The sequence below is a fragment of the Anoplopoma fimbria genome, chromosome 24 (assembly GCF_027596085.1).
Source record: "Anoplopoma fimbria isolate UVic2021 breed Golden Eagle Sablefish chromosome 24, Afim_UVic_2022, whole genome shotgun sequence".
Classification (NCBI taxonomy): Eukaryota; Metazoa; Chordata; class Actinopteri; order Perciformes; family Anoplopomatidae; genus Anoplopoma; species Anoplopoma fimbria.
Window position 1 is genome coordinate 18976097 of NC_072472.1, and position 27246 is coordinate 19003342.

Genomic DNA, 27246 nt, shown 5'->3' on the forward strand with positions numbered 1-27246 from the left:
GTTGGTACCAGCTGGAAATTAACATTTTCCAATTGATTTTATTTTCTTCCTCTTGTTCCACTGTCTGAACAGATTGGGCCTGTTAAAACACATTCTCCTACTTTTGGCTTCTAACGGTGATCAATGGGCCAAGGAGGCCCCCATTGGCCTCCACCTCTTCCTTTAACTGGAAGTGTTAAACAGATGCTGGGGAGGAAGTGCTGGCCGTGGCTGCCATTATTGCTGAGCAACTATTGAAAACCGTTTCCAAAGTTCAAATCGTTTCAGCAGCCCTCTGTTCTGAGCAAGAAAGCCAATGCAAATATTTTGGCACCGACTGAAATTTGCAACAGTGTGTCCTCCCGAGTCAATACAATCTGTAAAAGAAGTCGGCAGTCAAAAGAAATGTTCCCAGTGGACACATAACCCAACTTGGCATATATTGCAAACACACATTACAAAGTGTGTCCAGTGGAGGTGGTTTTGAGCATTTGCTCAAAATGTCCCTCAGGTGCCAGCCTGTGCCAGGCACGGCCAACTGGGAAAAGGCCCAGGGGCCAACCCAGAACATGCTGCAGGGACTCCAGCCCAGCTGGCAGGGGAACTCGTGGGCATCCCGCAGGAAACGCTGGAGGAGGTTACTGGGGAAAGATGGGCGGACTTTGTACAGCTACAGCTCGGCAATGGATATTGTGTAAACAGCTTGGGAATTTTATATTTAACAAGACCAATGCTGTGGCTCAATTCGGATACTTCCTTTATTACACTTCCATGTAGAACACTGTGTACACTATATACATACTTGCGACGTGCGTGAATATCAACAGGTATTGTTGTGTCAAATCTAACATTCCGGTTATGGACCTACAGGACCAGAAATGACGACTGCAACATTTGAGCGCTTTTTCTTCTTTCTAATGGAAAATTGCAACCAGGTGGTGCAGTACCGCCAACATTTGACCATGATTGTCACCCTTGCCAAAATACCTGCTGGCTTGATGGCTTAACTTGGCAATTGTATAAAAACTGACTCAAAATTAACGTAATTTTACTTTAACTTGCATGTGTTGCCCATGTTTACGCCAACATATCCAAGTTTGGTGGAACCTCCACATCTGCATCGTAGTCAAGATGGCAATCATTGAGGCTGAGAAGTGTCTAGGATTCCACCCTTACCTTTTTGAACGTTGTAAGTACACCATTCTGGTAATACTACCCTACAAAACTCTGTTCTAAACAGGGAATCAGTTTTAAATGAGTAAAAACCCTGAGTGTTGATAAGGTCCAGAGGTTACGGTTCTTCTATCAGTATGTTAGATGTTACAGAGTGACAAACCTCCTCTCTCTCTCTCTCTGTGCTTGTCCATTACAGCGTGAGACACACATCATGGTAAAAAAGGACAAAAATATCAAAATTGTAGCTACATTTTACTCGAGTATATGCTGATAACTCATATTCACAAATGTAATAAAACCCCTACAAGTAGGAGAGGAAATACCAGAAATGTATCAAAACATTTGGCGAACAAGTACAACATAAATCTGCAGAAATGCAGAGTTTTCAACTGTCTGGCAAGCAGGTGTCCACATCCTCGTCCACTGCAGGTAACGTTAGCTGTGCCATATGGAGTTTGCTAATAAGAAGAAGTTAATAAATGAGAGTTAATCACTAAGCAAATTAATTAACTGGAAATGTATTTTTTAAATTTTGGAACTCCTAGAAAGACCATTTGTAAACATACAATAATAATAAAGCAATGTTGATTATTTCCTTAATTGTCTTTTTGTCTCACAATATAATCAAAAAGAACCCAGTATCTATAAGGAACCGAAGCAGTTATTTATTTCACTATGCTCCCCATCTTAGTTTGGCATGTTAGCATGCTATCATTTGAGGCTATCATTGAGGCTGATGGGAATGTTATTCATTTGGCAGGCATTTTGTCATTAATCAACGAATCAACAAACTGATTACAATTCATCTTGATGGGAACATGACTACTTGTAAATCTCATGTCATGAGGAAATGTCATGGCAATCTGTCCAGCAGCAGATATTTCAATCCAAAATTTGGCCCAAAATAGTGGAAAGACCAACATTGCCGTACCTAGAGCCACACTACTAGTATCTTTACATTCTTTAAAGAAATCATAGTCCTCTGTAGTTAAAAGATGTTTGATAACACTCTGTTTATCTATATCATATTACATTATACAAGCTCCAGTTTCCTCAAATTCTAAAATAAGTTTGTAAGGCAGCCCCTCTTTAAAACGTTCGAGGATGTAAAGATTAAGGAAGTAACAAGAGAAAGGCTGCCCAATGAACAAATGGAGATGTGACAGTTGTCCCTGGAGTCAGCCAAATCTACTGTATATTAGCAACCATCACATCTCCCCTTCAGATTCCCCCCTGTGCATATTATCTGCACAAAACAGCCAAGTGGGAAACAGAAGAAAGACGCAAACAAAGAAAAATCAATCATATTGTAAAGGCTTTGAATGTTACAAGACATCCATTGCTAAGAGACAATATGCTGCATAATGTGCCGCTGCATAACATTATCAATATATTGTTGGTAGACTAGGAGAGAAAATGAGTGGGTGGACCTGGTGAGGAAGATTAGTTATGTTGTAAAGGTTAACACATGCATGAATTCAACCTTGGAATTTTCTATTTATTAATCAAGAATGTGCTAATTAGAAGTCTCCTCCCCTGTGCCTTTCCCTTCCCATTGTGGGATTTAGATGACAGGAAGATGGAATTAAATGTTGGTTGCCACATATAATAAATAAACCAGTGCCCCCGTAAACCACAGTGAAGAAAAGTCATCAGCTTCCAATATACCTTCTCCACAAAGCTCCGAGCTGCCTCGCTAATCCCCTCCATTCGATTTCGGTCGCCCCCGGCTCTAAGTAGCAAGACAGTTCAGCGAGTGCTTCGTCTGGGCACGTTAGCGGTGGATGGATATCAGGATTCTTATAAAGACACTTAAGAGAGAGATGAGGTAGTTGGGGGAGGATGCTGAGGCATTGGGAGGTGCCCACTTCGAATTCAAGACACATGAGCAGCAGCCAAATGTTTGTGGGGATTGGAACGCCTGTATTACCCAAAACGAAACTTGGTCGCCAGCAGTTGGGTTGGAGATTCTGGTGCTTTATGCTGGTAGCCTGGAGCTGCTGGTCTGAAGCAGAGATGAGGAGCCGAATGCAGAGGTCTGCTGAGTTCACTTTATCAACTCTACACCCCCAAATTCTTCTCTTTTTCAAACTTCACTTGAGGCAATAAGATTTCATGCTGCTCCATCTGGAGCCATTGCATTGGTGGGGACGATCTGGATAATCAACATCCAGAGGCAGGGGGATAAAATAACTGGCCTCATGAAACAAGTCAAATGGGTCAATGAATGGAGCACAGATTTGCAGACTTTAGCTGGCTCTTGAAGGATTACTGCTCCTCACTAATCTATTTGCCATGACTGTCAGCTCACGAAGCACCTTCACCTCACACTGCCCATCGAAAAACAGCTCTCGTTACTGCTCACTTGGCTCCAGCTTCCCCACTTACTCCACACCCCCTCCACCCGTCTCCTGGCTGGCAGCAGGCACCACTGTGCCCAGGGAGACCACTACTAAATCTCCTCCCTGGCCAAGCCTGCAATCCTTCACCTGTCAGACTGGTTCAGTGCCCTTACCTTGGATCAGATCCAGTCCATTCACTCAGTTAATGCCCGATTCACTAACTCAGACTTCTTGGCACACACACATCCGTTCTCACATACCTACAAAGTCTTTGCCCCCTTCTCTCTCTCACCTCCTCAGTAGAAACTGACTACTTTATATTCTGCAACATCCATGAACTTTAAGATGCTCAATATGAAATTCAGAGCATATATTTTACCCCCACATGGCGAAGGCTGAGCCTGCCACTCACAGCCAACGATGCTAACAACGCTAACAGCGCAAACAACAGCAAGAGCACAACAACAGAGTGTTATTCCAAGGAGGAACCAGAGGTTGGGTATCAAGGTTCTGTGACGACAATAGCTGACCAGTGGAGCACGCTCACATGCACTAACATTATGCACTATCATGCATTCATAGTCGGTCCCAGCTGTGTGAACAAAGCACAGAGAAGCTCGAATTACAACGCACACAGAGGGAGAGTGACTTAATTTTCAGCTCAAGTAGAAATTAATCCTACTTTTCTGAACATAGCAAAGAGTTGTTTGATGCTTTATCAATGCCCTGAATATCGTATAGAGAACCTTTAATCAACAGCATCAATAATTAATAACAGTTAAAGTGGACACTAATGACATGAAAGCATTGAAAGGTATACATTGAAATATTTTGTAGATAGTATATATTATGTTTTTTGGACCCTGTAAACTTGTTGTATATTGTTGCATATTTGCACAAGTTTTCTATGTTGCAATCACTAAAATATTTTCTGTCTCAACTTTGAAAGAGAAAAAAGAACGAGCTGAAGAACGTTGCAAAATCCGTTGCCGAGTGGGACTAAGCAATAATTAAAGAGATGACTTCTACAGAACAAGGCCAATTAAGAAACTATATTTGCAGGGTAACATTTCAATGCAGTGTCTCTTCTTCTGAGAGAATAAACTTCCAGTAAAGCCAAGTCTGTTGCACTCACAGTATAATGTTTAACTTTCCATACGCTCCACAAAATATTATATCTTTGATTTGGTATTTGTCCCATCCAATGATGCCATGAGCTGACGCAGAATCCCGAGGAGGAAACGTATGCCATTATCTCCACAACGCTGAGACAGCACTGAAAAAAAGGTCTCGCTCCACATATTATCATTCTTGGGAAAAGGGGAAAATTCTCTAGCTTGTTTTAATTCCATAAAACCAATCACAATAGTCTTAGGGTGATTTGAATTATCACCATAACAAAGAAAATCCAAATTTGTTGTCTTTGAGTCCACCCTGCCTTGAGTTTACACTGTGCACTATTCACTGCACTATTCAGTCTAAGGTGTTGTTGGATGTGGCAGGGATTTTTGTTGTCACAAATTGAAAAGCATGAATTGGTCAGTTTCTGCAACACTGTATGTACAGATAAAAAAGCTATAGTGACATCTGTGAAAGCTTGATTAACTGACCGTGGATTAGTTTGAGCTTCAAAGGTCGGATAGAAGATGTTGCTTAGAAGCAGATCACCTACGGTACAATAGCTTTGGATACTGACTAAACTTCCTATTTCGTTCAAAAGTTTGATAAATACTAAGCAGAAAATAATCTTTCATTTCCAATCGGAGTGTAATCAGGGAAACATGTTAAAATTGCCACTGGTAGCCAACGTCTCGCCACACTAGACTAGACACTAGGCCATAAAATGTAAGATGCAATAGATGCAAGAAATTTCTCGAGGAAAGCAGACCGCTCTAGATCTATATCCTGCTCACATTCTCACATTTTTGACGGACACAAAATCCACATGATGGTGATCGGCAGTGTCTTTTCTTTCTGTCATGATGATAATATTCTGTCAATCCGATCCGCATCTTTGACCAAGAAGCAAGGGTTTGAGAGGTGCACCTCAGCTGAATTTCTATTAAATTAACTGTCTGACCCAGAAGTCACTTAGCAGTTCACCCACCTTTGATTGCGGCAGGAGACACACAGCTGATTGAGATTAGCTAATTAGCTCAGTTTGATGCACACCCACAGAGAGAGAGACCGAGAGAGGCAGAGACCGAGAGAGAGAGAGAGAGAGAGAGAGAGAGAGAGAGACACATATTTTTCCTATACATCTCAAATACATAATGGACATCATTCCACTTCTAAGGCCAGCTATTCAGTGTTTTAACGAACCTTAAACCTTAACATATTCCACGTCTTTCATACATGTTTGATATTAATCAACCTTTTTAGCCAGCAAACCAGTTTAGTTTCAATTTTTCAACATCCATCATTCATACTGCAGTTTTTCAGAAATTCCCTCATCTGAGCTTAAATGTCTGCTGTGAAAAAGTGCCTATAAGAATCATAAAGTGTTAGATTTCCCACCTTAACCGGTTGACAACAGACAGTAAAGGTCACCTTGCTATACCTCTTTACAACCACATGTGTAGTTTTGTAGTGAATCATTTCTTACAATTTTGTTGCTAATAAAACAAATAAATACATTTCCAGGCTTGCCTCACACAGCATTGGTGAAGATATATCAGACATCTCATGTTTAAATACTCATTATTCACTTTTAATGATAGAACTTCAATTTCACAGCCACCACACTGAATACAGTATTGCTATTAGACAGCAAGGCAGTTCAAAAAAATTAAATGTATCAATTTTCTAAACCCATGACTAATATGAATATTTTATGTATGCAGGATGTCAAATTTAGCATCACACTGAAATGAGAGTAGATACACACTAGTGTAAGTGGGCCTTTACATCTCCAGTGTTTACACCTACAGCACCTTTACCGTCTGTGCTCCTTTTGCAATTTGTTGTCCTTCAGGCAAAATTCAGGCAAACATTCAACAATGTCAATCGCTGACACAGAGTTTGTTTTCTTAGATGTTCTTCTTTATGTGTGAATAGTTGAGGAATATAATGACTATTGTGTCCTTTCTTTCCTTATTAGGCATAAGATAGTGAGAAATAATGAAGAGGACTGAGGAAGTAAAACAGGCGGCTGGCATGATTATAAACTCTGTATTTAAAAATGATATCAAATTCAGAGGGAATGTGCCATTGCTTTGCCCTCATGGGGGAATTTGAACAGCTGGCTCATACTGGAAGACGTTAGCATGTGTGTGAGTCACAGAGATAGAGTGTGTGCTTCAGTAAAGCACACAGATACTCCACACCACACAAGTACTTTGGTTTTCCTGTAGTGGATATTTGAGTGTGGAACACACACAGTTTGAGTGGTTTCACAGGGACTAAAGGTTTCTCATTCATTTCTCAGTCTCCACTGATGCTGTCTTCATATGTGATTCTTGTTGAGTGAGAAGTTACTTATTGCATTTTAAATCATCCCAGCTGTTTCTGAAGCTTTTTATATTTGGTGTATTTCGGTATCTGAGCTGCCTCAAGCATGCATGCCTGTCCCTTTTTGATAAGATTTGTGAATGAAAAGCCAGACATGTATATTTCTTTTAAATTTTTATAATCACACTGTTATACTGTCATATTTTAACCCTTTTGGTAGAAATTAATTATACTCTTGACAAACAAATACATCAAACTGTGCCCCAGTCAATGAGGGGCAAATCGTGAGCTCAGTGTTAAAAAGCTTAGTCTCAGTGGAGATATGGAGCCTCAGATATCTGACATCATCTGGCTAATCATTAGTACTTTCTTCTTAATGTTGTAGTTATTAAGATTTCAGTCCTGGATGAATTGGCAACATTTTCAGTGGTAACAACAAGTGGGGATTAATACTACAGCAAATTTCTGTTGAGGATTATAACTAACTGGTGAACCAAAAATAAATTTTAAAATGTGGGTAATTTGATACGAGTAGAGCAGGTCGTCCTTCAATCAGAGAATCGGCTTGGTGATCACATACTCAACATGTAGTGTTAAAGCGCTTTGTATGGTCTGAAGACGAGAAATAGAATAGAAATGCAAGTCCATTTAACATGAGGGAGCCTTGATGCTTAATTAATTATTTATTGTCCACGTATGCCCATGTAATAGCCACTTAGATAGGCTAATTTTCCCAAATGCCGCAAAATGATGTTAAGACATTCAAAATGACATTCTTGAGTGCTCTGAACAGCAAACAACCTAAAATGGTAATAAGTGCAATCGCACACACTTTAAGTAGTGACCTTCACCCAGTTAGTGTTTTAATGTAGTTGTAGCTCAGATGGACTCTTATGTCGAGGTTGTTATTATAGGACAGATTAAGTTTCAGAAAGCCCTTCTCAGAGGCCTAGCAAAGACAGATCTGCCGTTGAGAGTACCGGGCTTTCCTTTAAGCAACATTCAGTGACAACTCGAGTTACTCTTCAAGAACTAAAATCCTTAAAGCTCCGTCTTTACCGAGAAGCACAATGCTGTGTTGGTGATAGTGCATCAGCAACAAGAATGCTTGTTGATGGGGTTTATTTGGATATTATAGGTCAGCTCCTCAGGGGATTTAAGTTTAATTAAAAGACGCTACTCATTAACTCATCAGTGTTCCACCTACAGTATAGTGGCCTTTTCATCTCACCACAATATTGTTCTGCAGGGGATTGGGGGGGCCATGCAAATTAATAACAAGTGGCTGATAGCATATGATGAATCCTCTAACAAAATGCTGCAGAGTATTTCCTTCTTGGGAAAGAATTTATTACCATAAATTTACAGTTTTTTTGTAAATATGGAGGTTCCAGCCTGTAAAGACGAAAACAACAGAAACAAACACAACCAGACTTTATTATCCAAATATTGATTGAAGCCTGAGGCTGATCAGCAGCATGATATTCTTACTGTGAGATAAATATTAAAACAGGCAGGTGAGTGTAGACTTAGTTTCTGAACAGAGACAGATCATATTTACAGTATTGGATTATATTGAACATCAAATTTTTTTCAAAATGTGTTTAAATCCCCCCCCCAAAAAAAAAAAAAAAAAAAAAAATCACTTCTGATCATGTTCAAAATGTACAACAATTCATTCTCATATCATTAGAATTATCGAAAGTTGGTATATATAATGTGGTTATTAATACATCATTGAGATATCTTTGTATAGTGGTGAATCAAAACATTTAAACCTGTAAGTCTACTGTAAAAATCGACTTTGAAATGGCTGATACAAACAAATAGCAGACTTTCGCACCACTGGACACTGAATGTATGCCTGTCTCAGTGCTTGAGTGCAGTAAAATCTCACGTTTTATATTAAGTTTTTATTACATTTTATATGATTTCCATCTTTTGACCCGACCTTTCTGTCTCCATTCCTTCCTGCAGGGCAGTAGTTGGACACAGAGAGCCGTTGCCTGATGATAGTAGAGACAATATCACCATTTTCACCCGAATTCTAGACAGGCTGTTGGATGGATATGACAACAGACTACGTCCTGGGCTGGGAGGTGAGTAAAACTACATGTTTGATTGATCACAGATTGATAACTGTGTCTCTGTTTTACCTCTTGGGAAAAGCATATGGGGTACATGAAATTGTCCATCAGTCACTAAAAGTTTACACGCTGCAATTAACAATATAAAACACATAGGATATTTATGTTTTTATGTACAAATCTCAGCAGTATAATCTATACGGACTGCATTTTGTTGACCAAACAGGTCATTACGTATTCCTCTATTTGATTTAAAAGATAGAATATACAGTATAATTCCTAACAAGGCTCAATTTAGTGTTAAAGCAAAAAAGTTGTACACCAACACCAGGATCAGACTCAGGTCGCTCAGTGCAGAAAATCTGCTTTCCCTTGGGTGGAAGTCTTGGTTCTCTAATGCCCAAATGGCAAATAAGCACATGTCAGTCGAAATCCCTCTAATTGATGCCATTTCATCCAAACATTTGCACCCCAAGGTGCTGCATAACGGCCACATGCTCAAGCAGGCTTTGCCATTTCTCAGCCAGCCAGCTGGAATGGTCGTTTCTGCTCTGCTGCTTGCTGCTGAAGCCATGAGCGTGGCTATCAGGCTGCAGACCCACCAGGCTTGACGACCTGGTCTCCACGACAGCAACCGGAGAAAGGAACCAGGAGCGAACCGTTAATGTCATACTCTGCCTCAGTGCCGGGGTTCACATATCCAAGGGCATGGAGAGTGAGAGGCCTGCGCCACTTAGGGCTTACATCCAGGATGGTTTCCTTTTGTAGTGCAGAGACTGAATGTACAGACCTGTGTGGTGCAGTGGAACATAACAGGCTTTTCCACCAGGCTCGAGAGGCTATTGTAGGCCAGAGGAAACACAAGAACAACCACTAGAACAGCATGAGCCAAAGGAATGGAACAACTAGAACTAAAACATTTACGATTGGTTAAAATATATTCCACTTTGTTCATAGGCCAGTAGAACATCATTGCTTTAAAAGATGAACATACGCTTAGCCGTGTTCTTTGTATGTATTGAATGCATGTAGGTGCATGCACTATAGGATACATTTAATTTCATTTATATGAAGGCTTATATTGTAGACCTATTTGTTTTATTTATTAAACGGCCACATTTAAATGATTTCTTCTTTATGGTTCTTTTATTCATCAAAAATATGAATTATCATCTTATGTCTATATATAGAATATAAGTATTGCCTTTTGTTTTTAGGAAACAAGTGCACTGCAGATAACTTCTGTCTCCCTTACTTAAGATACAAACAAACTGGGAGACTGTAAAATGCAAGCAGTACGCAACACTATGGAATATTCTAGTGTAAATCTAGTTGATATGGTATGTGCTATTCTCTGGAATGGTAGAGCAGCATGGAATCTGTCATTTTGTGTGCAGAAAGATCTTCTCTCATCTCATTTGTCAAAATATATTTACGATTGAAAGAGCTCTGAGTTCAGATTTAGGTCTTAAATAATTAAACCATCTACCTGCAAACAGACACACCAGTTGGGTCTCCTCTTCAGTATGGCCAGAACACTCAGTCAAAGTCAACAGCTTCAATGCGTACATGAACAAAGCTACCAATCTTCCTCCTCCTGGACCATCTCAGACAAAACGGACCGGACAGAAACGGGACAAAATCCATTTAATTTCATTTTCAGCACCATCTATTAGCTCTGCCCTATGCTCTGGTGCTTTGTTGTAAACAGAAACAGGGCAACTCTTTCTGTTCCCCCGCCATGCAAACTGCTGACTGGGTGTTGTGATAATCATGCATTTGCGCGAGCTATTTGTGTCACAAGGAATGATTAATGTGAAACTGAATTCCCTCTCTCAAGGGGGCCCTTTGCCAGAGGATTGGAGACTTCACCTGTGGGTGGTCAGTTAGATCTGGGAAACAGTTAGAGCCGAGGATCTATTCACTTTTGGATAAAGGCCCCATCACTCTCTGGTTGTTGCACCACTGGGAGCAGCTATTTGTCTCAGCAATGGCCCAAAAGTCCACTTCACACATTTGGCCCAGAGGAGCTGATTCAGCCCACACTGAAGAGGGCAAATTTAGATCCGTCACGACTATCGTATCATGCCCCACTTATTGCTGTATTCAAATAATTTGTGAAGTATTTGGAAACAATTATTTCACAGCTCATGCACATGATTCATAAAGTCCTGGCTAATTTACTATATTATGATCAATTGGAACATCGTGCAGTATCAAGAGTGATTCATTAATTATTGTTTTGACGGAATAAAAGCAGCAATGGAGCTTGTAATGCAACATAACATGCAACGATACATGTGATTATGATTAAAGAACTACAGTGGCCCTCTAGGAACATACAGAGCAGACAAAGCTTGTAACCGTCATGCCAGATGCATTCTACAATAGACTACAACAAGCCTAATGTGATTATAATATGTGTATAGAATTGTGTAATAGCACATCTTTATTTGTATAAAGAAAACGAACACAGAGCTGCATCCTTAACGCTGACTGCTGCATATTATTCCTGAGCCAGTGGTCCCTAAGGGACCGTTAAATGTTTTTGGGGTCAAAAGGGATGTCTTTTCTCCAAAGACAGAGACTTGGGCCTGGCCCAGAGCAGATTTTCTGCTGTAGTGGACAAAACTAGGTTAAGCCAAACAAATGGTAGTTTAACTCAACTGAAAGCCTTTCAAAAGCATCTAAGAAGTTGCTCACAGCAACATTTTGCCCCTAAATTGATGTTGAAGAAACCCTTCTGGGCCAAATACTTGAGAGCACTATTACCAATGCTGTCTAGCAATGGATTTGGGGAATGTCACATACTATTTGTCAAGCTTTATGTTCTGAAACCTGCAATCTGTGGCACAGCGAAGTTGACACGATTTTGACAAAATGATGAACAAAGACGGCAAGAATCCAAATATTAAGCCGTCGAACAGGGGCACGAAATCTTCACTGTTTGTACATAAATCTTGTTTTTCCTGAGTTTGAAGTGTTCCTCTAACCCTTGATTACAGTAGAATTTGTGGTTGGAGCGGCTTAGTTAAATGCCAACCAGCAGACTTCACTCTCATGTACACAAACAATCAGCTTAACAGAGATGGAGCTGCAGCAAAGCTTTTTGTACACAGACTTCACTGTAATGTTCTGGTTTTTTGGTCCTTGTTGTGTCTTTCCTCAGAGAGTGTGACAGAAGTGAGGACAAACATCTATGTGACAAGTTTTGGGCCGGTGTCGGATACAGACATGGTGAGTTTCATGTTTCTACTTCTTCCTAACTCCTAAATAATCCCAACGAGTCATCACATCTAAGCAGGTTATCACTGTTCACTTTACTGTGACAGAAGAACTTGGAGCGCATTTGTCATTTTGGATTGTGCAGAGTGTGAAACTTCTCTGCAGAATAATTTAATTTAATTTCAACTGGCTTCTCTCATGTTTTTTGCTATTCCTAGCTTTGTTAACGAAAAAAAGTATGAAATTATAGAACAGCAACGTTGAAGTTAAAATTTCAGGGGTAAATAATTTGGTCTTTTGGGTCTAGCTAATAAAAAGCAACAGAACAGAAACAAATTTTAAATGAACTTGATCTTTTGCCCCTGAGCTATTGTTGAAAACTAAATGTACTTAAATTCATTTAGTAAATGAATCAATTCTTGCTTGCTTTTCACTCTCTCTTTAGTCAAACTCTGACAGACTAAAGCTGTTTTTAAACCAATATTCCTGTTGTACTCAAAGGAAGTAGCCTTCTGCTTTACACGTTGTACCTGTCAACTTGAAGTTGCTGCTACATGCACAAACATCCTTATATTAGCATTGCTGGTTATAGTTAGTTATCTACTGTACTGGCACATTAACTCTGCTGTCATGCGAGCAACACTTATGATTACCCCTCGAAAAACTCTTGTTTATGAGGGACAGTTCACCCCAAAATCAAACACAGGTATTTCCCTCTTGCCTATAGTGCTTTTTAAATCAATCTAGATTGTTTTGGCGTGAGTTGCCTAGTTTTGGAGATATCAGTCGTAGAGATATCTGCCTTCTCTCCAATCTAATGGGACTATATGGGACTATATTAGCACCAAAAAATATGTTTGAAAAAACTCAATGTGTCAGAAATCATGACCCTAGCTATTGAAGATAACTGTCCCTTTAGGTACTGACAAATGTCGACTCTGGAATGCTGTTACTATCGCCTATTGAGCTGTGCAATAATAAAAAATCTCATATAGCAATATTGTTTACTTAATATAAAAGGGTAATGACATTACAAAAATCATTACAAAAGTGATTTGCAACTGATTGTCTTGCAGGTATAAGCCATTAGGCCTTACAATCTTAATTTCACTCCTCAGCTATTAAAGACAGAATCAACAGTGCAGTTTTCACCAGCAGGAAAAGATTATATTTATATTATGGCATTGTATTACGACTACCAATGTTGTCTGTAGTCAAAGTACTCTCTTTTTTAAACGGCACGATTCTGGATTATTCCATTTTGGACCCCGGATGACCTCCTTTAAACAGCAGATGCCGGAGATGGTTCATGCTTTGTCTTGGGACCTTATGCAGCATTTGACATATTTGATCATGCAGCTCTAATTGACCGCCTTGAGCACCGGGTTGATTCTCCGGCTCAGCACTGAGCTGGCTCGACAGCCTGTGTGACGTAGCAAGATTAATGGTTCTGTAGAACTTTGAGTTGAGTTTTTGTGGGCTCACCAGGGGGGTTTTGTAACAAATCTCTACACGTAATCTTCTCTGGAAAAATGCTTTGTTTGTTACGTTATATTGAGTCCATTTCATGTTTAATGGCTCATTACGCGATGATTTAAAGGCTACAATGATTCAGTAAAATGCCCTTTATTTCTGATGAGTTCTTCAGGATGGATTTACTTTTATGGTTGACATTTTTAGTCACCTTATATTCTGAGTCATTTTGATACTTCGCTGTTACTTTAGCTTGATAATGAATGTGTTACATGAAGGAATACATATTTTATAACAGTAACAGAACAAAACCCCAGAGTAAAACTACTTGATTCCCTTTGCCATTGTCTCCTAAACAGATGACTATGCACACACACCAGTAAACACACCAACGCACACGTAGCTTTGTCTGTTTACGGTTCTGGCTGAATAGGAATATTTGAAATATCTAATTTTGCTTATTGCTAGTCCTATTTCTTCTTTTTAAAAATCTTTTGTGAATAAAAAATATGATGTGGCTTATACTTGATTTACTGTATACTTATCTACACTGTACATTGGAATCAGGGACACGTACAAAGAACGATGATGAGGTTTAAATTTAGCACAAAACTCATTTTGCAGACTTTGGCAGAAACGTTTCTTAAACTACTTTTAACACAATAATTATCCAACACTGTTGTGAACTCTTTTCCCCTTAGAGGCATATATTATAAAATTGCAAAATTGCAGTTTCTTTTTAAGGAATCATTCATATTTAGTCATTAATATAGTTTATCTTGAGGAAAATACTTGGATTTATCCATCAGTGTTGCATGAGCTTGGCTGTTTAGATTACTGAACGGGCCTAGCGGGTCCAGGGAAACTCTGTATGAAGTGACATGTTAACAGTTTTTTTTGGACATCAAACTTCTACAAAGAAATGCAAAATGACTAAAAACAGATGCAGATCCACAAAGAGTTGCAACTACAAAACAAACACAGAATTTTTAGGAAATGACACAGAATGGCTTCTTACATTGTCTCGTGATAGATTCAATGGCAGTCAGGCTATTTGGAGTTACAAAATAGCTGATATTTATTGATATTATTTAAGATTAGAATATAAAAGTGTGTTCTTTTGGCAGTGATTTAGCATGAGTAAACAATTACTATTAATACAATTTATAATTGCCAGGAACAGGCTTTATTCTTTAGTCTTAACACATTACTAATTAAAAAAGATATTCCCCCCTTCTTTAAAACTGTGCCACAGTCCATTCAAAATAGACTATTTCTGACATTTAGAAGATGCTGATCATAGTGTGTTGAAATTGCTTTGTGAGAAGACAGTGCTTTATCTTTTCCAGCAGATATCACCCTTGGGGTCTCTCAGGGCTCAATTCTAGCCCCAATTTTTTATTCTCTTCTCATTCTCCACTTGGCAACATCATGAATCAACGGCACAGAGGACAGTCAGTGGCACACATGATGGCTGCACAGGACATGGCAACCCACTTGTGGTAATGTTTTTGTTAGTGAGGTCACAGCAGGTGCTTTCTGTCTGCTGTCAAAGGCAAAAATACCTGTAGTACATACACACTTATGCTTTTGTCTCGTGATCAATGTGCCTGTAGCTGCCAGGGTTTCAAGAGATGTGGAAACGAAGCATCAACATATCCAATTTCTTAAACTTCTGCATTGCTTCTGCAGTTTAAGATGATGTCAGGATTTCACTGATCATTACCCAGGCAAGGCTCTGCCCCCCGGCTACGCTGGGTAATCTGTCTCTGTCTGCACATGAACACTGCATAAAGACTTCAAGCATTGCCTTTCAAGATTTTCCACACTCTAGCCTCGAAAAAATTTCAGGCTAATCAGCCCTCAGGAATCATCACACTACAAAACAGACGACTTAGTACCATCTTGTACTACACGTTGCAAGTCTGTATAAATACATTGTAATGTAGATTACATATGTTTACATTTGTGATATATGTGGTGTATAAAGCAAATTTCTTTTTTTTCTTCATATTTTCTATGTTTACATTGTTGTGGGAACACCGTTAAGGTCTAGCCAGATACTTTAACATGTTATTCTGTCAATGAGTTTTGGGGCATTTTGGTTCGATGATCATTTTATTTCAACATTGTAATGAGAAAATGTGTTTCTGCACTTTGTATTCAGGAAAAATGTCCTCCTACTGCATCTTCTTAATTCTACCTTCACATTGGGGTTGCATGATATCCACAGGAATAAAAAGCTCTAGGAGCTCTTTGGCCCTCTAAGCATGGAGAGGGAATCAGAGGACAAGACCCACGATTACACAGTACAGTGAGCAAATGTGGATAGTTGGCTGCACTAAATAAGTCGGTCTTGACTGTGGACTTCAATAATGAGCGGTCTGATTTGCTGAAATGTGCGCCCATTTGCAAAAGGCAGGGCCCCCTCTGGGAGTGAGTGGGTGGCTTGGTTTGTCTTTTGAGTTTGGAGAATAACAAGTACTGTTGCATCAGTGAGCAGAGAGCTGCACCAGGTTTACAGATCAGGTACAATGTGTGATGTACTGAAAGGGGAGTTGTTTTTCGTGATTTTTAAAGAGGAGATTTGGGCTTTGAAAACACAGAGTTCTGGCATTTAGAGCCAATGAAGGCGAATCTACAGTAGGTCAGGGTCGTGTGATCGGGTTTTCTGGTTCATGAGTTTCCAGGCTACTGAGTTGAGAATGAGTCCAATTTGTTATTTGAGTGTGGAGCAGGACAGCTCCGGAGTATTGAGCATTGCAGTAAACGGTTCTGGGGAAACAAAAGCATGGACCAGTTTTCTAGGTCAGTTAAAGGAGAGGAAATGACTAATCCTGGAGGTATTTCAGAGTTGGAGGGAAAGCTTTTTAAGATCTTTCCTTGATGTGTTCACCAAAGTAGAGTTTTGTATTGGAGACAATTCGAGTTTCGCAGATTAATTTAGGGCAGCTATCTAGTCATTAAAATAAAGTCAGGGAAGTCAGCTGTTTGCTGCCAAGGACAAGCAAAGTAAATCTTTGTCTACTTCTTGTTGTCATGTTGTTACTGCATTAGTGGTTTCCCTCCAGATTCCTTTAATGAGTCATTTGATAAACCTTGTTAACTGTTTATCAAGCTTCAAATTGAAAGTGGCTCCTCACAATGAACTAATATACCACTCCATAAATGACACCAGTGCTTTTGATGCAATACAAGTGAACCCAGACTCACCCCCGCTGCTTGACTTACTGTGATTATACACACTTAAAAAAGGTAAAAACATCAGCTTCTATTTCAATGTGGAAATGAAAGTAAATAACAGGTTATTAATTAATAACCTTGAAGCTGTTAAAAGACAAAAAGCAATATATTCATGGCTAGTGTTTGAGATTGAATGGACCTAAATAGTTTGGTTGATTCTACACATTAAATGCAAGCGACCTTGAATAAAACATCTTCTTGAATAATGTTTAAGTTCTTTATTAACCTTGCATGGTAGCTCTGTCATCAGTGTGTGAATGGGTCAATGATATGTAATATAATAATGATGGCTTTGGAGAAAAGCTTCATAGAATGGATTATTGATAAGTTACCAACAGGACTATGATCCTACAGCCATGCTAGCAGTTCAGAGGCTGTACTTAGCACTTAGCTCAAAGTGCTTTTCTACCTAACGTCAGCATATTAACATGTTCACAATGACAATGCCACCATGCTATGGTACGGATCTTTGCTTTTCCCCTGATTATTCATACTGTGCCATTATCAGGTCAACATTTCAATTAGTAAATGAATTCCATCAATTAGTTGTTGAGACACTTAAGTCAAGGTATCAGAACAATCAGTATGATACATCGTCTGGGGCCCATGAACGTGTGCAAACATTGTTCAGTACATTTGGTAGATGTACAGATATTTCACTGGATTTGTGAAAATTCTGACCGGCTTTAGTGGTGTTCAATGAGGAGGATATATGGATAAATTACCAACAGGACTAATATCTTAAAGCCACGCTAGCAGTTGTCAGGCTGTACTTAGCACTTAGCTCAAAGTGCTACTACGTCAGCATGCTTACATGTTCACAATTACAATGCTACCATGCTAGCATACTTGGGATGTAACAATACACATGTATCAAACCGTTTGGTACGAGGCTTTCCGTTCGGTGCGTATGACAAACCGAACAATTCGTTGAAATCAAACAATTGCATTTGTAAAATAAATACAGCTTAAATCGTGTGAAATATAATGTTCTTGATGGAGCCACTGCACTCAAACAGGCAACCCACATGACGTAACAGGCAACGGATGTCGGACACTCCGACCACGGAAGAAAAACATTGTACACGTTTGAGCTTAACTAGCTCACCAGGAAAACCAGGAGCAGCACACACTACAAACTCTCCCTAGGCACATATTCCCTACTGATTAAAACCAGGCTTAAGCAATCCCCACGTAGACTGGTACATTTACAGCCGCGGATATGAGACCCTACTCTGAAATGGGAAACGCAGGCTTTACGAACATGCTTGATGTTATTGAGTCCCGTTACACTTCTCCTTCATGAGCCCGCTTCAGCCAGACCGTAATTCCTGTTATGCACAAGAAAAAACAAAAGCCCAAATAGATAATCAAATGTCCAGATCACCCGCTGTTACTCTGACAACAGACGGCTAGACGTAAAGGGCTACACAGAGCTGTCTGACTGTAACGGCACATTACCTCACCGCTGATTGGGAGATGAAAAGCCATGTTGCTGCAGCTTCCTGTACACAAATTAATCTATCTGTCTTAATCAGCACAATCTGTATGATACATTGTCTGGGGACCATGAACGTGTGAAAAATTGTATGCAATACCATAGTAGATTTACAGATATTTCACTGGATTTGTGAAAATTCTGACCTGCTGCAGTGGTGTTAAATGAGGAGTCAGGGGATCACCAAAGTTATTAGGATTCATCCTCTGAATTCTTAGCGATCCATCCATCCACGTTGATCTTTCAGTCTGGACCAAAGGGATGGACTGACCGGATGCCATTGCCATCTCTTGGGGTTACGCCGCTAGCATGACAAAATTGTGAAGAATAAACCCTTGGAGAAACTTATAAAACTAAGATGCTGCTAGACAGAGCACACTCTATACCCTAGGCATCTCATACTTTAAGTCGTGAAATTCCAGTGGTCCAATTACCCATCTCTGTTACATCAAGTGTCCCAGAAATGTCTGCTTCTCGCTCACCCTGCGGGCTACTCGTTCAGCTTTCACTTGGACCCCAATACGCCGCATCTGCCTTCAGTGTCCCACTATCGCAACAGGAGGGAAGCTAACTGCATAATCGGAGTGAAACTCGAGTATTAGGCCGATAACGGGGAACGATGTTCAGATTTGTGTCTGATTTCTGCAGCGTGTCACACCAAGACCCGGAATGTAGGTTACAATCTTGATGCTGATCTCTGGTAAGTAGGTGGATGTGTTTCTCTACCTCAAGCCTCCCCTCTCTCACTTACTCTTGCTAATCTTTCCTCTGTATTTTTTTCTGTGTGTCAACCCCCCGCCCATCTCATTCCCATGTATGCAGTGTCACGGCACATTTACCCGTTTCATGTTGGGATTTGACAGGTCGACTCTGATGAAATGGGAAGCGATTGAGGCTGTCACAGGTACTGAGCTGAAGCTTACTTTGACAAAGATGTCAGTGATGGCCACATCTCACCATGGTTTCAAAATCTCTGGGAACGAAACATTTCTGTCAAATACATGAGATTTTCAGCATACTGCCATGCTGTGCTTATAATTCAGGAAACTCAAACTCCAGAATGCCTGAGCAGTTCAATGTCTTTTGAACAGAACAGATGGAGCTTTGTGTTTCTAACATTTGTAAGTGAATTTCTGTATTCTGCATCAATCATGTTGACCTTGTTCAAAGATTTGCTAACCCAATTAAGCCCCTTTTCACAAGAATATAAAGTTGTCTTATTGATTCTCAGCACCTTTCAGAAAAAAAACTAAAATAGATCTTCACTCACCATTCATCTCATCATGTTCCCTAGCATCACAATATGATTCATGTACAGGGCGAGAACAACTTGAAAGCAGAGCAAGCACGGTCTGTTAACGCCCTTAAATTTAATGTGAAAAAAGGAGCCACAAGAAACAGAAGACTTCATAACAGTGCAATCATATTACAAACAAATGGCAGGAAGTGATTTTTTCTTTGGGATTAAGAGCAGCCCATTGTACTTGCCCTAGTTTCAACGTGTTCATTTTCTGAGCGTCGAGAAGATTACCCAACTGCAATCATATCTGTGACGACAATAAGAATGGAGCAAACTGTGTAGGATGGGACATTCTTCATTGTTGGCAGCCTGGTGATGTGAAATATGTGTTGTTTGACTAGTAGGACACGTGAATAATCATGAAAATCTTCATAGGATTCTGTGATGTGTTGTAGTAAAAATAGGTCATAATATTCAATTGCTTTTATTCAATATACCAATTATTACTTCTTAGTTATTTTAATCATTGTTTCATCTGACTTCATCAGTCAGATGTGTAACATTGTTTTTTACAGTGGCACGACCTCTATATGAAATGCATCTTCAAAATATACAAGCACCTTTTACATGTGCACGTGTACATATCTGTTCATTTTAACCAGTTTTGTGTTTGTGGGTTAGGGTTAGGGTTAGTGTTTGTGGGCCAACATTTTCAATTTCACTGCTATTTTCATTTTGTTAAACCACAACAAAAATGTTATGCTGCCCAGATGTTTTTTTCTTTTCCAACATAGTGAGGAAACATTTTAATGAACATATTTGTATTTAATTTGTTTTCTCAATAATGGCAACCAAAGAAACCGTTTGAGGTTATATTTAGGCTACTTAAAGATGGCACCGTGCGGATCTAGCACAATTTTAAGCCCTAATTGAAAGCACTAAATCCAATTCCCAACATTGTTGCTCTTAAAAGAGGTGTTGGAAACTATAGTGAGCTTCTATTTACATTATTGGAGTAGTAACAATTGTTGGCTAAACAGTGTTGACTGTGCTGTGGAACTTTGCTGCAGAACAGAGTGTCCATATTGATCGTATCCTCCACCATTTACAGCTCTATATTTTACTTTTTTCTTCTTGTTTTCCATTCAAACATTTTTGATGAAACAGCCATCTTGTTTGAATAAAACTTCTCATTGTCTAATGATAAACCCATGCTGTCAGCCCTAAAGCTGACACAGTCTTTGCTAAATATTAAAAAAGTCAACAGTGACACAATATTGAGTGTAGTTCAACCATGATATGGCAGTATTCACAGCCGAACACAGAACTACTCTAGCTGTGTACGTCAAAAAAATAAAAATAGACTAAGTAGAGCCGAACCGAGAAGTGACACGGGCCGCATAAACAGCTGATTTGATCAAAATAGCAACGCGTCCGTGACAACTGAAAAATGTGGCTGAAACATCGGTGTCTGGTATCAAAGTCTGGAGTATTTGTAAGCCCAGTATCCACACCGATCACCTAGCTATGACTTTACTGTGGTACAACAGCCTAGCACTTAGTGGACGTTGCCAGTGGAGAAAATAAACACTGCAATTACATTTAAAAAAAATTATGAGGAGATGGGTTTGCACATTGTTCTTCTACATGTTGACCAACATGTTTTTTTTCCCCACTCTCATTTCCTTGTTAAATGGGAGCCACTTAACCATCATTTAATAATGTATCTCAGACTTTAAAAATACATCATGTTTCTGTTTTGAAAACAGTTGTTTTGTTCACTGCAACATATCCTTCTTGTGTTTACCACTCTCTGATTCCAGGCTGATTATATTCACAGACCAAAATCTTAGTTTGGTCCAACGAAAGTGCTAAAGCGTGTTTATGCCTCAGAGCAGAAGAGGCTGATGAACAGTGAAGATAATTGGAGTTGGTATGGGATTCACAGCTCATTGAAAAGTCTTGCACAGGTTACACTCCCAGCAGGGAAAAAGGTGAACAGCACACAAGAAGCGAGGCAGGAGAGAATAATTGACAACCCGAGAGCAAGAAGGACCAGTAATTAGACTAGACATTAATCAAGTCTTTGACTGAGAAGTTCAGAAGAGCCAAGTCGCATGGATACACTGCCATGAAGCCGTCTGCATCATCACCACACCTGCTAATCAGAGTGGTAACTCTGGTCTGCTGTTTACTGTCGAAAACAAGACATTGTAACATATATCACAGGCAACATTTATGCACAATACATTGGGGAAAAGGCTCTCTAGCACGGTATATCTTGTCAGGGGCACTACATCAAACTTGTCAGAGCAGTCAGCTGATGTGGATAAACAAAATGTGTACATCAAGTAGGAACATTGGGCAATAAGTTACTGTCCAGGACTCAGCAACTGGTCCTGGTCAGTGTCTCCAGCATATGACATTAATTGTGTTTGGTTTTCATATTTGAAAAAGGAAAGGGATGTAGCATTAAAAATGCCAGTTATGTAGCTCTATTTAGCAGATAATTCAATAAAAGTCAAATAAAAAGCTTGCACATCTGCCGTAAAACCACAAGAGATCATGTGACCAAAACAAGTCCTGGACTAAAATATTCAGATATATTGAGTAAAACCAAATTAAAACTAAAACATAATGACGTAATATCTAGATGTTTAGAATTTAATGAACCTATTAATTGGAGATAAAAGGCTGCATTAATATTCTATCAGATATTAGACACAACCTTCCTGCCATTATCAGAGAACCAGACAGTCATTTTTTTAACGTCTAGACTCATTTAGCTCAGTCTAGTGTACATCCTACCTTAACTGCCACCTTATCAGCCTCTCCTATCATTTTCCTCATTTCCTTTCATTCTCTCTCACCGTCTCCACCGCTCCTCTTAACGCTCACATGAGAGCAAAGGAGATATGTTTGTGTGTGCGTGACGAGCTTGTTCTTTCTCTCGTTTCCTAATCCCTATTTTTATCCGATTGTGCGTTCTTTTCAGCACCGCTGTGACAGTTCTGCAGTATTTACTGAGTGTTCAGTAATTGACCTTGACTTGAAAATACTTCTATAGATATGGCACATAGGACAATGACAGTAATTTCTACATCATTATGAATCATGCAATAAACAGGGGGATAGTTTTACCTGATTCCTTTAAATTTATTGACACTGCAAGAGGCAGAAAAATTAAAGAATTTGATATATGTTGTTTATATGCAGCAACTTAAGTGACTCCATTAAATGTAGTGTTTATGTTCACCTGATGAATTTAAGTCCCACATTCAGGTTTTCTAAAAAGAAAAAATATTTGGCTCTTTAGTTGCCATACACTATGTTCACCAGCTAGTAGCTAAGGTTGTCTGTCTGCCATTTGGTGCTGAGCAGGACGTATACACTTGGTTAATCAGAGCTTCTTAGCTGAAATCAGCTGCCTGCCTCTCTCTCTCTATATATATATATATATATATATATATATATATACATACACACAGGCATAAAAAGGGGATCTGTATTTTATGTGGGTGATTCTATATTCATTAAATCTATTTGTAACAGGTGCCATAAATGCCATTTAAATTAAAGTTGCTTGCTACAGTAAATCCATTCATGATCCTTCTTCCTATAAAAGAAGACATTTGAAAACTACTGTTGGGTAGAGGCTCCACTCTGTCTCCTCTGTCAAGGAGAAATCAATCACTCAGTCCCTGGAGGAACACCAGCTGGCATTTGAACTGATTGTGCCATTTGGCCGAGTGTGGAGCTTGACTATGCTTTTCCTCATTCCTGTCTTTCAATCTTCGAATTAATTCACTGTGGTAACAGGAGATTCCTGTCCAAAGGAAACAAACAAATGATGGCTTCGCCCAGCCGAGCCAAGCCCGCTACTGTCTGTTTATTCATCACTGGATGTTTTACACTGATTGGGATGAGGTTTGGCATTGTTGTTGGATCTCATAATGAAAAGGGGAGAATATTTAAGTGCATACAAGAGTTTAACAGTGGTAATATAGGTTTAAATGGTTAGAGGCTCTTTCTGTGCCAGGATAGAGCAAACTTCCATGTAGCGTTGCCAGAAAGTTTTGGTCGAAGACACACAGGACAAAGAACAATAAATCACCATATAGTGTGCGTCCTAGTGCCTGTGTGTGTTTTCATCAGTCTTTCTTGTGACCTGGAGAGTCCTTTGTTGTCTGCACTGGGCATTTAATTCATGACCAAACTCAATGTGGAGTAATTGGTGGGAAAGAAGATAAATCACTTTTTAAACTTAGTAACAGAGTAAATGTAATTATCTACTGGCACCCGAGGGAAAAAAACGGTTTCTGCTGTTTAAATCATTCATTTTACCCAAACTTAAAAGAACAGTGTGGAGGATTTATTGGCAGAAATGGAATATAATATTTATAACTAGCCTCAAGTAGCCACGGTGTCCATAGCTCTTTCGTCTATTTATTGTGTAATGTTTAAATTTAGTTGAGTTTAAGGTGTGATGTCGTTCCACTACTTTTTTATAAGTTGACATGTTAATGCACATCATTTTGTAGTATGAAGGTGTTTCTTTAATTTAATAGTTGTATCAAGAATCATCATATAGCACAAGTAAACCATTTACTTGGGTAAAATCTATTTAAAGTAATTATTTTTTTGAATATAATATTCTAGCACTCTTTCCATGACTGTTTTGTTATTAGATGTGTAGTGTGTGTAGACACCGTGGACATAACTGAACAGAGAATAACCAAATGAGGAACATTACTCAATGGGTTGGTGGGGGAGAGATAGTTGTTGGGAGAATCATGTGTTTGTCTCAATCTTGCATTTATGATGCTTTCTGTGGGCTTTATTAAAAGCACTGTTGTGAGGACAGATGCAGCGTAATTGTTTTATGGCACTGTACGCCGGCCGCCAGGAGGTCAATCACATCAATTAAGAGACTTCCACCCTGCGCTGTTTAGAGGAGCCCTGTTGATGTGTTGAGTGGAAGCCGTACGCCTCCCCTGCTGAGGATGATGGCTTCCTGTTGTTAAAGCCACTGAGAAATGACTTTATCAGTTTTTTCACTCAGGGAGGAGAAGCCGGTTACAGCTCACTGGTGAGCGGTTGCAGTACACAAGCCCCCTTTTTCACAGTCTGAGCAAAAGCCCAGAGCAAATGAGAGAGAAACACATACGGCGTGCTTTTATTGATCACCAGTAATGTGTACTGTTGTGTGAGATGCAGCTTATTTCCATCTCACTCTGTTAAGACAGCTGCGTTCAGTCTGCACAGCCACTGTATGCAACTGATGAGGGAAGTCTGTTGCTAGGACACCAAGTCCTATTGAATGAACGATGTGAAATAAATTCCTTTGGAGGGGCTACTTCCTGCAGTCATTTTTTTTGTTGTTGTCTGTGTGTTGGGGGAAACACAGAAAGATTTAGTTGCATATTAATAAAACGTGAAAAATATGTATAACAAGGTTTCTAGATGAGGATAATTTGTGTCTCGGTCCTAAAAGGTAAACACTACATTGTTAACATAGTAGTCATAACTTGATGCAGGACTACAAGACTTTAAAAAGCACTATTTATACTACAGTAACGATGAAACATGTATATTTGTGTGTGCACATGCATCCTGTTGGATAGAGGATACATGTGCTTGCCAGTTTGTGTCTTTTGAAGCCATTTGTTGTTTAAAGATGGTAAAGCCTGGCACACACCTGTATATTATTAAAAACAATGACTGACTAAAGCACTTTCACAAACAGCTGTGAAATGATGATTCCATCAAAAAATATATATTATTTGTTCCATCAAATCAATCATGTCAGAAAAAAATACTTGGACTTTCTTCTTCTTTGGAATAAGATTGATTTCTCTTCAGGCTAATAATGAGCGTGTTAGCTTTTCTTTGTTTCTTAACTGACATTGCTTCAATATTGATCACAATGACCCAAAATATGTCCATTAAGGGTCCCAGTAAGTCAGACTGAGCCTGCACAATACCAGAGCACTTGAACTGGCTCACCTAAATGGAATGCAGCCATCATTAACAATATTAATTCACATTTGCTTCTCCTGTTTTGACAAGTCAAAATGTCTGTCATAAAAAAAATCTATTTAATGGTCAAGGGTTTAATATGACCTCTATGTAACAAATCCCATGTCCCATCTCTTAACCGTTATCCTGCCGACTAATCTTTTGCCCTCTCCTCCCCTCAGGAGTACACCATCGACGTCTTCTTCCGTCAGAGTTGGAGGGACGAGAGGCTGAAGTTTGACGGGCCCATGCAAGTTCTACCACTCAACAACCTCTTGGCCAGTAAGATCTGGACTCCTGATACATTTTTCCACAATGGAAAGAAATCGGTGGCCCATAACATGACGACTCCTAACAAACTGCTACGACTAGTTGACAACGGCACACTTCTCTACACGATGAGGTGAGCCACTTTTTGAATTTACCGCCACTTTTGACAAAAGAAATATAAGAAGACAAAGAGTCTACAGCCATGCCAGTGGCTCTGTGAGGATCTACATAATCACAGTAATGCTTTAAATGCTACAGTTAGCACACTGACTTGCACCTAGTAATAATGCCAAAATGCTGATGTTTAGCATGGGCCAGGTACCGCCTATGTCCATGTACCCCCGACAATGCTGATAGATTGTAGTGACTTTATACATTTTCCTAATGTGAGTTCACGTAAACCTGCTAAACAAGTAGACACTACATCAATTCTCTGTGCAGTGAATTTACCAGCTGTGTAAAATAGGTAGGTTGGATGGTTTGTAAAACTCAACCTTTAGTGGGAATGCTATTAGTTTTGCAGTTAAGTGGTCATGAACCAAAGTATTGGACGTATCAAAATGTTTACCTGCTGGGGGTAGAGATATTAATAATTAATAATTTAAATGTTTTAATTAACCAATGATGTTATCAGACAATCAGTTAAAAGAAAGATTCAAAAGATAAAAAATTTAAAAAATGAGTAAAACTGGAGGAGCAGCTTGTCACTTAAGAGGAGAATAGCACGTCCACCTTAGAGCTCATTTATCCTCTTGGGACACCAGCCAGAGTTTCTGGGGTTCCTGTGTAGCCAGCCGATATCACGATATCTCGGCCAAGACTTCCTTCTCCACAAAGCAGTTGGACTTAAGACAGGATTTGTTTCACACGTAGCCAATTACCAAGGTTCATAAAAAGCCATGATGAGCTCCAAACGTGGTTGGTCAAAACTACTAAGACTACAAACAGAAACCAGAATGCTTCCAATACCAAGATGAAGCAATTCATCTAATAGATGTAAACGCATTTCACTTAAAACCACATGGAAAATCCAGGGATTAAAAATGAAGTTGTGGGAGCTTTTTGCTGCAGCTCTCTGGATCATTTTTGATCATTTCATCTAACTGAGTGTCAGATAACCGATTTGCAGCCACATATGTTTCCGATACAGACAACTCAGTGAGTAATCACCATTAAAGATCAGATCGAAGAGTGCCTAAAACACACTGTAAGTAGCATCAGTTAGAAAGACACTCACAGTCAGCG

The 27246-nt window shown here is 39.4% G+C and overlaps 1 protein-coding gene across 1 annotated transcript in view; it reads left to right on the forward strand.

Annotated features, from left to right (window-relative positions):
- The first annotated feature begins 479 nt into the window (after positions 1-479).
- gabra3 (gamma-aminobutyric acid type A receptor subunit alpha3) overlaps positions 480-27246 on the forward strand; it is a 42346-nt gene continuing 15579 nt past the window's right edge. Inside the window, exons 1-4 of the mRNA XM_054626427.1 lie at positions 480-673; positions 8925-9046; positions 12204-12271; positions 25914-26134. Of these exons, the coding sequence (XP_054482402.1) occupies positions 480-673; positions 8925-9046; positions 12204-12271; positions 25914-26134 (605 nt within the window). The remainder of the gene's footprint in view (positions 674-8924; positions 9047-12203; positions 12272-25913; positions 26135-27246) is intronic.